The sequence below is a fragment of the Tiliqua scincoides genome, chromosome 6 (genome assembly GCF_035046505.1).
Source record: "Tiliqua scincoides isolate rTilSci1 chromosome 6, rTilSci1.hap2, whole genome shotgun sequence".
Classification (NCBI taxonomy): domain Eukaryota; kingdom Metazoa; phylum Chordata; class Lepidosauria; order Squamata; family Scincidae; genus Tiliqua; species Tiliqua scincoides.
Genome location: NC_089826.1, coordinates 45,308,839 through 45,323,377, shown reverse-complemented (window position 1 = coordinate 45,323,377; position 14,539 = coordinate 45,308,839). Strand labels below are relative to the sequence as shown.

The window sequence follows — 14,539 nt, the reverse complement described above, 5'->3', positions numbered from 1 at the left end:
CCCCCCCAGGACCTGAAGCTCTTCATAGCAATTTTTCTAGAGGACTGCCTCTCGAACAGCATCTAAGCCACAATCCTATTTACATTTACTTGAGACCATGTCTCATTGAAATCAGAGGATCTAAACATACAAGCGACTGAACTGCATGTTTGTAACACTAGAAGTGACAAGAGGCCAATATGAACTCATAATCTGGGTCTTGATTTGAAGATTTCTCTCCCTTCCCACATCATGTATCAAAACTGATTTCAGTTTTGCTGGAGCACAGTAAAAAAAACAGAGTCTACTATTTCATGATTTAAGATGCTGCTTTTAATCTTAACTCACCTTTGCTCTTGTGGATGTTCCTCTACATCCTCTTCTGCTTCAGCCTAGTAAACAGAGAAAATGTCATGAAAGTTTTTCAGCCACAAATACAAGTTTCCAGCATACATTTGTGTGCTAATAGCCCTGGATAAAGAAACGGTGTTCACTGGGACTTTAGTATTGTAAGATGTCTGAGTCAAGCTTCCTACATTTTGCAAGCAATGAAATAAAGCAAACAGTACAGAAAAAAAATGTAGTGAGCACAGAACCTGAAGAAATTGCATACTGGCTAATCAACAGGGTTAATCTAATTAATATGGCAAATGACTGCAACAGCTGTGTATTCTAAATATACAAATACACCTTCCAAAGTACAAGCAACAGCCTTAAAGTAGATAAGTTAAGGCAAACACATAATACTATTGTGAGTAATAAAAGCACTCCAGATATTTTCAAATGGTGACCGCTAACAATGCCTCACTTCTTTCAGACAGAGTTCCAAATACTATCTTCAGAGAACCCTTCAAGTCAGCAATCAATTAAGGGAACAGTATATTTTTTCTCCCTATGCAACCATCACTCAGATCTGGAACCCAAGTAAAACCGAGTCATATGACTCTTCTCAAAGTACAGTTCTACAAAGTAGGGCCAAATAAGTGGTATGAACATCTAAGCACTTTCTTCTAAGGAGAATGGCTTATTTTTCTGTGGAACTAGTCAACCCTAAGGCCACCTTAAGAGTAAAGATGACATGTTTCTAGTTCATAATTGTCCACTGTTAATCAGACCTTTTAATGCGTGCTCTTGGCCAAAGTGAATCCCAGAGAAACACTTCATGCTCTTCTCCCACTTCAATGATACAAATACTCCTCCATAAGTTACCTTCCCTCATTGTTAACATTTAACCACAGTATAAGACATGTTTTAAAAATCATAATATGACAAATGACATATTTGATAATATATCAATATGATATGACAAAGGACATGTACATACACTGCTCTTCTGCGTTGGTCTAACAGCACCATCCCATACACGTCCCTCAGAGATAGGTCCTACTGTATTCAATGGGCCTTACTCTTAGGTGACTACAGGATTGCATCCTACATCTCCACAAAAAGCTAGCTCACATCAATCACCAATACAAAAAATAGACTTGTGTTCCTATCTTAGGTCCACTTATAAAACAATGCCAAATTTCATGGGTTATGTATATAGCTTGTTTTCCAAGAAAGTAAATTCTGACTAAGTCCATTTGAAATCAGTTGTGGCTAACCATAAGTTTTGATTTTTTGCCCCAACATGCATGACTTTACACTTACTTACATTGAAACACATCTGCCACTTTGCTGCCCATTCTGCCAGTTTGGAGAGATACTTTTGGAGCTGCTCACAATCACTTCTGATCTTCACCAGTAGGAAAGGTTTGGTGTCGTCTGCAAACTTAGTCACCTCATTGCTCAACCCTGTCTCCAGGTCATTTATGAAGAGGCTGAAGAGCACCGGACCCAGGACAGATCCTTGGGGCACACTGCTTTTCACTTCTCTCCATTGTGAAAATTGCCCATTGACACCCACTCTCTGTTTCCTGGTCTTCAACCAGGTCTCAATCCAGGAGAGGACCTGTCCTCTAATTCCCTGACTGTGGAGTTTTCTCAGTAGCCTTTGGTGAGGGACGGTGTCGAAGGCCTTCTGAAAGTCCAGATATATAATGTCCACGGGTTCTCCCGCATCCACATGCCTGTTGACCTTTTCAAAGAATTCTAAAAGGTTTGTGAGGCAAGACTTACCCTTACAAAAGCCATGCTGATTCTCCCTCAACAAGGCTTGTTCGTCTATGTGTTTTGAGATTCTATCTTTGATGAGGCATTCCACCATCTTACCCAGTACAGATGTTAGGCTGACTGGCCTATAGTTTCCCGGGTCCCCACCTTTCCCTTTTTAAAGGTCGGCGTGACATTTTCTATCCTCCAATCCTATCAGATCTCAGGGATGCACGAAAACATCTATGAAAACATCCCAGCTAACAATTCTTTGAAAGTTATTATCATGGCAAATGAAGATATTGCTGAGCAGTCAAAGCAAACTGGAAGAAACACTTCTAAACTAACATTAACCACTCAGTGTGGAGTTACAGACACGCAAATTAAAATTAATTCCTGTTAACTGAGAGTAAAACAGCAGAAGTGAAAAAGCACTATCCAGGACCAAAAACACCAAGCATAACGGCCAATGTATCAGCAGAATTCATAGCTGACTGGGGACTCTTGGGAGTGTCCCAAAAGCACTGAAGGTTCATAGAAGAGATGAGTGACAACATTCCATTCAAGTGTTGAAGTCCCGGGAAAACTATGTTCCCAAAGTCAATTTCTGGAAGGCCAATGACTCAATTGCAAAAGCTTTCTCTGGAGGATGCTAGCTCACAATTTTGGAACAGAGGTGGGTACTCTCAAGTCATCCTTACACTCTTCGATTCACTCTTGAAGACCCTCTGCTGACAGACTTCGACTTCTTAATGACAGTTCTGCTTAAGGTGGTGATGACTTTCCTGTCATTACTGACCAGTAAGTAAAAACAAGTTTAATTTAGCACTCCAGGCTGTCAAAACTGTAGCCTCCATCCACCCACACTAACAGATGATCCTAACCCCAGAGGTTGCAATAGCTTGAACTATAGTGTTGCAGCACAAATTTGTGTTCTGAGCATACATTTCTGTGAGTCACACAGACGCATTGCATATAGATAGTTCTAAACTTTCCCTCAGATTTCTTCTAGGCATGTGATTCTATAAAACTGATCCAGATTCAGTTACAAAAGTTTCATATTTGGGGTTATTTTCAACCAATACCACATCTTCAAGAGCAATTCTTCAATTCTGTAGCAATAAATAACCACAATCCAAAACAGAGCAATGCTTTATTTAGAACCAACCAAAAGTATCAAAATATGAAGCAGAAGCTTTCAAGTTCTGCAGACTTCTTCATTAGGCAGATGGTGAACAAAAAGAAAAGAGAAGGGAGGCATGTTATAAGAGCCCACTTTCCTCCTCTGTCCTTTTGTTTATCATGTGCCTGGAGAGGAATTTCATAGAACTCAAAAATTTGCTGTTAAATCTTTTATTGCACTACTTAGGATACCCAATTCTGCCTTTAAAAAAAAAAGAAAAGCATGGCCACCTACTACTCAGCAATAAATGTTACACCTTCCAAGTTGAGATACTGGAAATCTATCCAACTAGACCTCAATCACACAAGTAGCGCATGACCAAAATACAAACAAAGGTAGGTTTCAGTTCATTAGGCAGTGGCACTCCTATACAAGTTGGAGATTAACCTTATCAGACAGGCAGGCTCTTCCCGAAACAAGAAAGAAAAACCTCTAATCAACTACTGCCTTCTGCACCGATTTCTTCCCTGACAGCACCTGCTTTGAATTTCCACGTTTGTTGCTAACCAAATCACAGCGCAATCCTCCTCTGTACTCAACAGGACTTACTCTCTAGCAAATATACTCAAGTGTCCTTATGTGTGCTCCTTTTATAGTTAGCGACCTAATTTTAATTACAGTTTTATGTCAATCTCATCTCAAGACTTCCAAACGCTTTGGAAAAATCTTGAATTGCAACTTAAAACGTGGAAATCTTCTGACAATTATACAAGACCATAATTAACAGCTTCTCAACTACCCCCCCTCTTATTCAGCCTCCGCCACAAGCACCAATAAAGGAAATAGCACAAGCACTACTTCAAAGGCAGCCTAGCCAAAGCTCCTGCAAAGAAAAGTGCAAAAGAAACCACCTATTTGTGGTTATTTTCGTATGCGCTTGGATTGCTTATTTCATATGCATTTGGATTGTTTATATTCACAAGCAGCAAATACCATCAAAGCAATGTGTGAAAGTAATGAGATTGTTTAAAGCACACTAGCCCAAACAGGTTCTCTTAAGATGCCATGAGACATAGTTGACTGGAGTAGGCAACATTAAGTATGAAGTAGTTGCCCCTACAATGTCATTCCTAGCACAAATTCAGATGGGGTGTTTAGTCCAGAATTGTCACAATTTTCATATGGTTTTGCCATTCATCTGTTGTCTGCATATATTTTGCCTGTGGTTAAATCACCACATACATTAATGGGGAAAATCAAAAGTGGTGCAAGGTGTGGGCTACTGTTAGCACCCCTTTTCTGTCTTTTTTTGACACATGCCCAGACCACAAGAGAAATAGGGAAAGGTCTACTGCAGTGCTTCCCAAACTCCTACAAGGGAGTTGGGAGCACTGTAAGTTGTTGCAGGGCAGAGATTTTTCAAACTCACCTGCAGCTAGTTCTGCAGTCCTGGGGGCCCTCCAAAGGGCTCCCCATGCCTGCAAAAGTCTAAAAAAAAAAGAAAGGAACAGGCACTTCTAGTTTTGTCCAGAATTGCCCATTTCTTTTTAGACTTTCACATGCACGGGGAACCCTGCAGAGGGCCTCCCAGACTCCAGGACTGCAGTGCTGACTGCAGGTAAGTAAAAAAAAAAAACCTCCCATCCCTAGCAGCAGTGTGAACCTGGGCATCGAATTTCTGCCTTCTCCCCTCCTTGCCCCTTAAAAGCGCAGGGACAAGTGCTTGCCTGGCTGGTAGGTCATGACCCACCAGTTTGGGAACCATTGGTCTAGTGTGTCTGCCACATGGAAAGAAATGTTGCATTTCCACAAGTGGCTGCAAGCAAAAATACCATATTTTTTGCTCCATAAGAAGCACTTTTTCCCCCCAAAAAAGGGGGGAAAGTATGTGCGTCTTATGGAGCGAATACTGCAAAAAACAGTGCACGTTATGTTATACTTCATGCCAGTTTATGCTCACATTCACCCTAAGAAGGGGGAGGATCTTTATGCCAGTTTATGATCACATTCACCCTAAGAAGGGGGAGGATCTTCATGCCAGTTTATGTTCACATTCACCCTAAGAAGGGGGAGGATCTTCATGCCAGTTTATGATCACATTCACCCTAAGAAGGGGGGGATCTTCATGCCAGTTTATGCTCACATTCACCCTAAGAAGGGGGGGGGGGGAATCTTCATGCCAGGATGGAAGGATGAAAATGGAATGAGAATATGGGTTGAAAAGGTGTGGTCCAAACATCCTGGAGGACTTCTGAAAAAATGGGTGAAAACATCATGGGACTCAGTAAAGGAGGAGATCCTTGTACAGTCATTCAAAAAATGTGGCATTAGCAATGCCTTAGATGGAAGTGAAGACGGTATCTTATATGAAGACAGCGAAGAAAGTGATGTCAGTGATTGTGAGCAAATGAGCTTCATAAATTCTGACTCTAGCGATGATGAGTTCTTGGGATTTCCAGAAAACTAGAGTACTCAAACCTTTAAGTCTCTCCATTTGTTAATGACAGTGATAATAGTTCTTAATGCCACTGTTGACTGCTGTTCACTTTACATGGTTCAAATGTTATTCTGTTATAGTTTATTAAATATTTTATTACACTATTTATTTGGTTCAGAATATTTTTTTTCCTGTTTTCCAACCAAAACCATGCTCAGAAACATTCAAGATTTCTAGGCAAATTCATAGCAGATATGGGGACTGATCCTGACCACCATTATTAGTACTCTTATGGCCCAATCTTATCCCTCCCTCAGGTGCAGCAGCACCAAAATGGTGACCACTGCATCCTATGGTGGGGGACAGTTGCAAAAGTCTTCTCTGGGTAAGGGAACAATTGTTCCCTCACCTGGAGGTAAGCCTTCACAGCAAGGGGGTATACTCGGACCTGTGCGAGCCACATGGAGCTGCGCAGTGGGACCAGGTCCAGAAAGGGGGTTAGAACTCAGTGGCAGCCACTACTGCTAAACCTGCCTCCTTCCCAAACACAATTTGGCCATACACCACCTCTCTATGTCCCGTTCCACCCCCACCCCTCCTGCTGACTTACCTATTCCAGCAAACCATGGAAGACATGACAAAGCGGGCAGGAAAGCCTACCAGCCCAACCAGCAGTGCATGGAGTAGTGCGCTGTTGGAGCACCTTTTACGACTGGTGCCTACTGCTTTACCGCAGTCAACGCCAGTGGAGGAGGGAAAGTGACAACAGCCAGTAAATCTAAGATTGGGCTCTAAAGTAGCAATCTGAGAGTAAGCCCACTGAAGACAATGGGGCTTACTTCTGAGTAGCCAAGCATAGGCTTGGACTCTAGCAGAGGCCTGAAATGTCACCCATATAAGTTGCACATGCAAATTAAGAACAATCTTCAGGTGATTAGTAGACAAACTTTAGAGCAGATTCTTTTCCTCTTGGGTCAGAAATGACTATCCTAGATCCATTGAGGGCAAAAACAACAATACTGTATTCTCTCAACAAAGCGATTCTGCAAACTGCCTCATCCTGAATGTATTATATTCAACTTCTTTGCACTCCTGCAAATGTACGTAAATGCATTTTGCTATCCATTTTCTCCCCACTTCTAATATATACAAGAAAGTTTCTCTTCTGTCTTTTTATTGGCATTCCAAAGTTATCAACGATGTTTGAAGTCCTGCCAGTCCTTAAATAAGAACTTTAGAGGCTAAGTATTTTACAAACCAAAAAAAGCCTTAACCTTTCATTCTCTTCTTAAAATGACTAAAATATTTTGTTACTCTCCCGACACCAGAACTGCATACATACTAAACAAGAACTTCACATGCCACTGGGAAGGGAATGTCAAACTGCTGGACTTCTTCCTTTAAGAGACATTTTAAGAAATAGTCATATATGAATCAACTGAGCTTGCCGGTTTGGAATCCACTTCTAAGTCTCCCTCTAGCAGCTACAGCACAGAACTAAGATGATCTGTCATCAATTCACTGCTGCCTTTTAAGAATGGTCAGCACTGGAGCTGCCAAAATAAGTTTGATGCTATTTTGATACTAGTATGTCTGCAAGAAAGTATGAGGAAGACAAGCTACTGAAACTTTTCCTAGTGAAGGAATACAAGAGACAGAGGAGAGAGGAAAAAAGGAGCCTGCCCACAGCAATTCAGGTCCCAATGGCATGATATTTGCCTTCTCATCAGGCTACATATGCTCAGCTCTGACTACGCTTGCTCTCCCTTCTCCATTTTACTAATCACAGAGATGAGAATTCTGCACCCAGGCAATAAAAATTCTGAAACCTATACAAATACAAACTGAATAATTTGCATGATTATCTTATTTTGCAAAAAATTATTCTGCTTTTTTCTCCATTAACAGGAGAAATGGGTCAAGAAGCTAGAAGCATTACTTGCCACTTTGTTGGCTTCTGTAATTTCAATAGGGATCACCCACACTGTTTCAAGCACATTTTTTTTAACCCACCATGAAGGCTAGAAACTTTCTTTTAAAAGAAAGCTAAGAGTACCATGAAGCTGAATTCTGCACCTAAATGCCATGTTCTGCACTTTTCCTGTGCACTCTGTAGAATTGCAGAGTACATACATCTTCCACATAGTTATATGTAGACTATTCAAGCATCAAACGTAGCATCAAATATACCCTCAGAATAGTTAATAGTGCTAACACTTTCCCCTGTCATTAACCACCCAAGGTCAGAAAAAGTACCATCTTTACAAGCAGAAACTGAACTTTCCCACATACTGAAAGGTTTGGTACTTCTCTAAAACTTTCCAAACAGCTGCATGACATTTATTTGTTCATTAAACCATTACATGAAACTCAGTATACCTGCTCCTCTTTTTTTGGAAAAAGCCAATCTCGTGAGCCATAAAGCCAACAAATAGATGCAAGATCTGGATCAATAACAACTTTACTGCAGCATCAATATTACTGGCAATGCACACATCCAAAGCCAGTGTAAGATATCTCATCAGTCCAGAAGCATAAGGAAATGCTGCTATAACAGCAACTGCTGCTGCTATCAGATGCAAAACAGTGTCACAGAAAACAGTTGCCTGACAAAGAAGTGAAAGAATCGAGTGAAAGTGTTGGGCCAAAGATCATTCAGCTACATAACATTTAGAGGTGGCTTATCCAGCACAGAGCCAGCTACCTCTATATAATTCTATGCAGCCGTGATACTGCGTCAAAACATTTAAGCAGGATGATAATTGATATACAGTTTACTTGGACAGACTTGCCCTCACTGCCAACACCACATACAAACAGCCTTGAGTGCCATCGCAGCTATATACAACTAAAGGGTCAGAGTGTAATCTAATGTAAATATCCTTGAAAGCAGGCTCTGCTGAAACTAATGGGATTTCCTTACTAATAATTTATTTTAAGTGTTATTAGAGATCAGGACTGAAGTTAATTTCCTTGCTCAGGGGCAAACTACATACAAATGCGCCTACTGCATCTGAAAAGCAGCTTGAAGATAGGAAACTGTCCAGCAGTTAACTGCCTAACCTAAGTACTACCTATGCTGACTGGCAGGCTCCCTCCAGGGCTTCAGGCAGAGGTCTTTCCCAGTCATTCATAGAGATGCCAGGGATAAAGCTGGACTTTTTACATGTAAAATGCAAGCACTACCACTGTACCATGGACCTCTCCTCTAGCTTCATTCCAAGTAGAGAAGTGGGGGGTAGGTGGGGGAGCTGAAGTCTTTCCCTAACAGTAGTTTTCAACTTCCATTTGGCTCCACAAGCTGCATTTCCTTCACACACAGTGTTCCAAATACAAATAAACACTCAGAAAGCAGCTGAGGGATAATTTGGAGCAAACAAAAATGGCCAGTGGCAGAAGGGTAAAGGACCTCACCCAGGGCTTTTCAAACTGGGGCGTCGCAATGCCCCAGCCTGCGGGCCCTGGCCCCTGCCCCCTTAAGGGGCGGGAGCAGCCTGGGGGCAGGGAGGAGGTAGAGACACGGATCGCATCGCTCAGGGGGGCTGCAGGGGCTTGGGTACAAGTACCAAAGCCCCTGCAGCCTCCCGGGGGGGGGGGGAACCTGGCACGACCTGCAGCAGGGCTCCCCGCAGCAGTGAAAATAGATGCTGAGCAATTTAGCGAGGTGGGGCACGGGGCTGCCTTCCCCCACCCCTGCTGCCTCCCCCCTCCCACCCACGCAAGAACTTAGTGGATTCCACCCATGCAAGAACTCTCCCAGAGAGTTTGACCTCACTTATCACTTCTCTGCTCCAAATCTCCCCCTTTGAAGCTGCATTTCTTCAGAAGAAGTGGCCATCAAATTTGTATTTTTAGGATAGGGTTTAATGAAAAATTCTTACTCAATATATCACACTTTAAATCTATACATGAACATGCACAACATAAATTGTGAATTTTGCTACTTAAAACTTGAGGATTTGACTTTTTTTACATCAGAATATTTCGGCCAAGGAAATTTTCAGTTTTTGGAGTGGATTGTCACATCAATATGTATTCTGACATTTACAAAAGCTTTGTATTTCATCCACCTACCTCCACCTAACACTGACATTAGCCAAATTTTCCTGTTCTTAAATCTTTTTCTGCTATACAAAATGGAGTGGTGTCATAACAGTAGGAAGATAAATTTCACACTGAAACTCATAACATTTCACCAGATTTAACAAATACTTAAGAAAAATGTGGTTTTAGCATAACCACAAGATAAAGTAAACTGCCATTATGTAAACAGGTACTGGACACACAGAAAATACTTTGAATAGTTCTCAGAAACAGAGGCTCCCCTCCCCCTTTCCTGGTGCATCACTGATCAGACCCCAAGCAGGAAATCATTTGCAGCACAATCTATGCATGCTCAGTAAGAAGAAAGTCCTTTTAAGCTCAATGGCACTTAGTATAACAAGTCTTCAGTTTTATTATACTCATCTACTACTACATTTAGAAAATGTCAGTTCATCAAATGCCATATTATAAATCCTTCCCAAATTTACACATACTAGAACATTCTTATGAATGACAAATAGCTTATGAAATATATATAATACAAGTGGATAACCATTTACAGAAATTAGTATTTTTTGTGTGTAATCAAGGCTGCAATCCTTATGAGGGAGTAAGACCCACTGAACTAAACAGAGTTTACTTTACAATAGACATGGATTAGTTTGCACAGTATAACATTTAAAAACTCACCTTATCTTCCACCCCCCCAAACTCTCCCAGTTCATTTTAAATAGTTAAAATTTTTATTCAGAAATATTACGTGTATTAATAAAGAGAGTTATTCACTAAACATATGTCATCTTAAGAAAAAAATTTAACTTAAAATTGCTATTAGCTTATTTAGTATATTGCATGTAGATTCAGTCTGAAATTGCTGTATTTTACCACTCTGCCAAGAATATTTAAAGAAAAACTCAGTATTACTGTGTGAAGAAAAACAAAACCTGATGCAATGCACCTTTTAAAAAGACAAAACACTCAAAAATAAAATAGATTAAAAACTGAACTGGCAGACTAATTCTATGTATACTCACTCCACGAAAATCAATGAGATTTGTTCTCAGGTAGACATAAATAAGATTACAGTTTAGGGAATCGTTCCCATTTCCTGGAGAAGCTAAGCTGCAATATGTTGACCATGCCTGTCCTGGCATCAGATACAGCTAGACTTAGAGCCCAATCCTATGTGTGTTTACTCAGAAGTAAATCCCTCTATAGTTAATGGATCTTACTTCCAGGAAAGTGTGGCTAGGATTGCACACTTAGATCTCCTAGCATCACATGACATTTGAGGGTATCTGCATCGTGTTCCTGTCATGGGCTTAATTAAAATGTTAAGTGTCTGCTGCCAAAATCCTGGCATAGTAATGTAGAAACACTGCTGCTTGACACCAGCCGCTACCCACTATTCCCGAATCTGTAGCCACCGTGACCACAAAACATCACATGGAGTAAAGCCAACGCACAGACTGCGGGCATGATGTGCAGTCAGGCTAAGGACAGAATGATTTCTCCCTTGGCGAGCCTGCCCAGTACCTGGCTATCTCCCTAAATCAGTGTTTTTCAAACTGTGGGTTGGGACCCACTAGGTGGGTTGAGAGCCAATTTCAGGTGGGTCCCCATTCATTTCAATATTTTATTTTTAATATATTACACTTGATGCTAGCAAGGTAAGTGACTGCATTTGGGGAAATGTTACAGACCTGTACTTTTAACAAGCTATTGTGTATATTTTTTTTTAACAACAAAAGTCAATGGGACTTACTCCTGGGTAAGTGCAGGTAGGATTGCAGCCTAGGATTGTTAAAAATTTTCCTGCTTGATGGTGGCACTTCCAGTGGGTCCTGACAGATTCTCATCCTAAAAAGGGGTCCCGGTGCTAAACGTGTGAGAACCACTGGACTAGATTGCCTTACCTGAGCAGGCATCAGGAGCTCCCCTTCCTCAGCTTGCCACAGCTCCACCACATTGGGAATAGGGTCAATAGCTAGGGGAGAGGGCAAAGATTCAAGTCACAATTGCAATCTGAGGAGCAAAATCCAGTGCAAGGGCCCAGGCTTCCTACCACCACTGCTCACCGAGGAAGCCCTTCCCACAAAGCGTGGGGGTCTCTCCCTCCCACCTCCTCGCCTCCGCACGCTCCGAGGCTGCCCTTTGTTTTCTTTCCTTGCAATGCAAACGAGAGGCGCTTCCATGTTCCACGCAGCAGCAGCCAGCGGCTGGTCACATGCGGGAGGGAGGCAAACCTGGCACACAAAAGGTGTGCGGGGAGCCAGTTTGTAGCAGAAGGCTGAAGAGCACAACGGGGCTGGAGCAAGGGGGTCTCGCCCCTCGCGGGGCCTCCCTGGGCAAGAGAAAGGGGGTGGAGTGAGATGGACGGGGGGGGGCAGAGAAAGAGGCGCAGTGGCGTAGCCAGAGGGGGGGCAAAGCACTATGTTGTGCAGGGAGCCTCTCTGGGGCGGTAGCCAGAGTGGGGGCACAGCACTAATGTCGTCCTCCAGAAGGGGAGGCAGCGAAAACAGGGGCAGTGGCGTAGCTAGAGGGGGCAAAGTACTACGTTGTCCTCCAGAGGGGGAGGCAGCGAAAACAGGGGCAGTGGCGTAGCCAGAGGGGGGGCAGAGCACTATGTCGTCCTCCAGAGGGGGAGGCAGCCAAAACGGAGTAGTGGCATAGCCAGAGGGGGGGCAAAGCACTATGTTGTGCAGGGAACCTCCCCGGGGCGCTGGCCAGAGTGGGAGCCGAGCACTATGTCGTCCTGCAGAGGGGGAGGAGGCAGTGGAAACAGGGGCAGTGGCGTAGCCAGAGGGGGGCAAAGCACCAGGTTGGGCAGGCAGCCTCCCCGGGGCGTGCAAGCGGCCCCTCCACTTCGGAGGCACCCCCCCCCCCAGCCTGTGCCACGGGGAAGGGAGAAGCCCCAGCGCCCAGAGAGCGGAGGAAGGAAAAGCACCACGCACTGTGCAAGCGCCGCCACCCCTTCCTCCTCCAGGGGTCTGCCACAAGGTTGCAACTGCCTCGCCTCACGCGCCACCATGTATCCCCCCCAGCCCGAAAGCGTGGCACGAGGCAGAGCCATGAGGCCAGCCAGGCAGGCAGCGCAGGCAGAGGAACGCTCTCCCACACAGCCACCCCACACGCACGCACTGCCTGGCCTCAGGGCTGGGAAGCAGGCAGAGCCACCTCGCGCTGCACAAAGGGCTCCGCTCGCTGCTGCTGCTGCTGCTGCAAGCTGGCTGTGCTCGGAGGCCCCCAGCCCAGCCCAGGGCCGGTGCCAGTGGGCTGTGCCCTGCGGAGGGGCGGGCAGCCACCTGGGCCCTCTGCAGGCGGGGGGCACGTGCCCCCCGCCCGGAGGCTGCAGCGCAGCGGGCAAGACGCAGAGAACTGGGCCCTGGGGCTCCTCCTGCTTGGCCCTCTTCCGTGCCGGCCTCGCCTGCCCCCGCCTTTACCTTGTCCCTGCGCCTCCCCCGGGCGAAAGCAGGGCAGGAGGACCTGAAAGACGCCCAGCAGGAGGTTCATGGCCGTGGCTGTGCGGCAGTAGCTGCCTTGCTGCGGGTAGCGCAGCCCCGCCATGCTGCCTCTGCTGCTGCTGCTGCTCTGTCGCGGCTGCTCGAGCTCCGAGCTGGCTGGGCTACAGCTGTTGCTGTGGCGGCCGCCGCCTCCCTCCCTCCGCTCTGCGCGTGTGTGCGACAGAGATAGGGAGGAAGGGCAGGCTGCAAGGCAGCTCAGGGTGGAACATTGTCAATGAGACGGGGAGGCTGCCTCCCTCCGCGCTGGGCTCCGCCCGCACGCTGCTGCTGCCGCCGCCACTCTCCAGAGCGCTCGCAGAGCACATGGAAGGGCGGACGGGCAGGCCGGGGCGAGAAGGGACGGAGTCCTGCAGAGGGGGAGGCAGCGAAAACAGGCGCAGTGGCGTAGCCAGAGGGGGGCGAAGCACTGTGTTGTGCAGGGAGCCTCACCCCGCTGGGAACGGCTCCGAAGGGGAGGGGCCGGTTGCACTCCGCGGTGAGGCTCGCTGCACAACACAGTGCTTTGCTCCCCCTCTGGCTCCGCCACTGCGCCTGTTTTCGCAGCCTCTCCCTCTGGAGGACGACATAGTGCTTTGCCCCCCACCCTGGCTACACCACTGAACAGGAAGACTGGACAAAGTGTTGTAAGCTTGTGCTCAGAGGGGCTGGGGGCCCTCATAAGAGACAATGGGAAATGCAAACCTCACCACTGCTTGTTTAGGTTGCAATCCTATCCACACTTACTTGGGAGTAAGCCCTATTGACTATAATGGGACTTCTGAGTAGACAGGCATAGGATTGGGCTCTCAGACCTTAAAGGCTTCGGTGTAAGAGCCAACTCCTATGTCTGTCTATTCAGAAATAAGTCCCATTATAGGCAATGGGACTTACTCCCAAGTAAGTGTTGATAGGATTGCAGCCTGAATGCAGGCTGCTGCCGAGGCATCTGGCTGCCCACTTTAGAAAGCCCCCTCAGGTTCACCCAGCTGTGTTCCTCCCATGTAGGAATATGCAGACACAGGAAGAGTGTCTGGTGCCTTCTAAAGAAATGCACTGTGTAACAGTAAGGTCCCATGGACTGCTGCAGAAGGCATCTGATGGAAGGGGGTTCTGACCCATGGAAGTTGATAAAGCCTTGAGTCTTCAAGGAGCAACCCCATCAGCCTCTTGTGGGGTCTTGCTACTCCAGATTAACACAAAACAATGTATCCAGATTATAACCACCTGCAGACAACGTGTTAAGGCTCTAATCCAGGGGTGTCAAACTCATTTCATACAGAGGGCCGAAGTTAGCATTCATGGCTCCAGCTGAGGGCCAGAAGTGATGTCATTAAGCAGAAAGTGATATCATTGAGAAGCTAA

At 45.3% G+C, this 14,539-nt stretch overlaps 1 protein-coding gene across 5 annotated transcripts in view; it reads right to left on the bottom strand.

Moving 5' to 3' along the window:
* TMEM131L (transmembrane 131 like) overlaps window positions 1-13,241 on the bottom strand; it is an 86,406-nt gene extending 73,165 nt beyond the window's left edge. For 4 of the 5 annotated variants that reach the window (XM_066632587.1, XM_066632589.1, XM_066632591.1 and 1 more), the window contains exons 1-3: window positions 13,118-13,241; window positions 11,591-11,661; window positions 328-371 (exon numbers count right to left, since the gene is read on the bottom strand). In XM_066632587.1, the coding sequence (XP_066488684.1) occupies window positions 328-371; window positions 11,591-11,661; window positions 13,118-13,241 (239 nt within the window). The remainder of the gene's footprint in view (window positions 1-327; window positions 372-11,590; window positions 11,662-13,117) is intronic. The other variant, XM_066632592.1, reaches the window with a different exon arrangement.
* Between the last annotated feature and the right edge of the window lie 1,298 nt (window positions 13,242-14,539).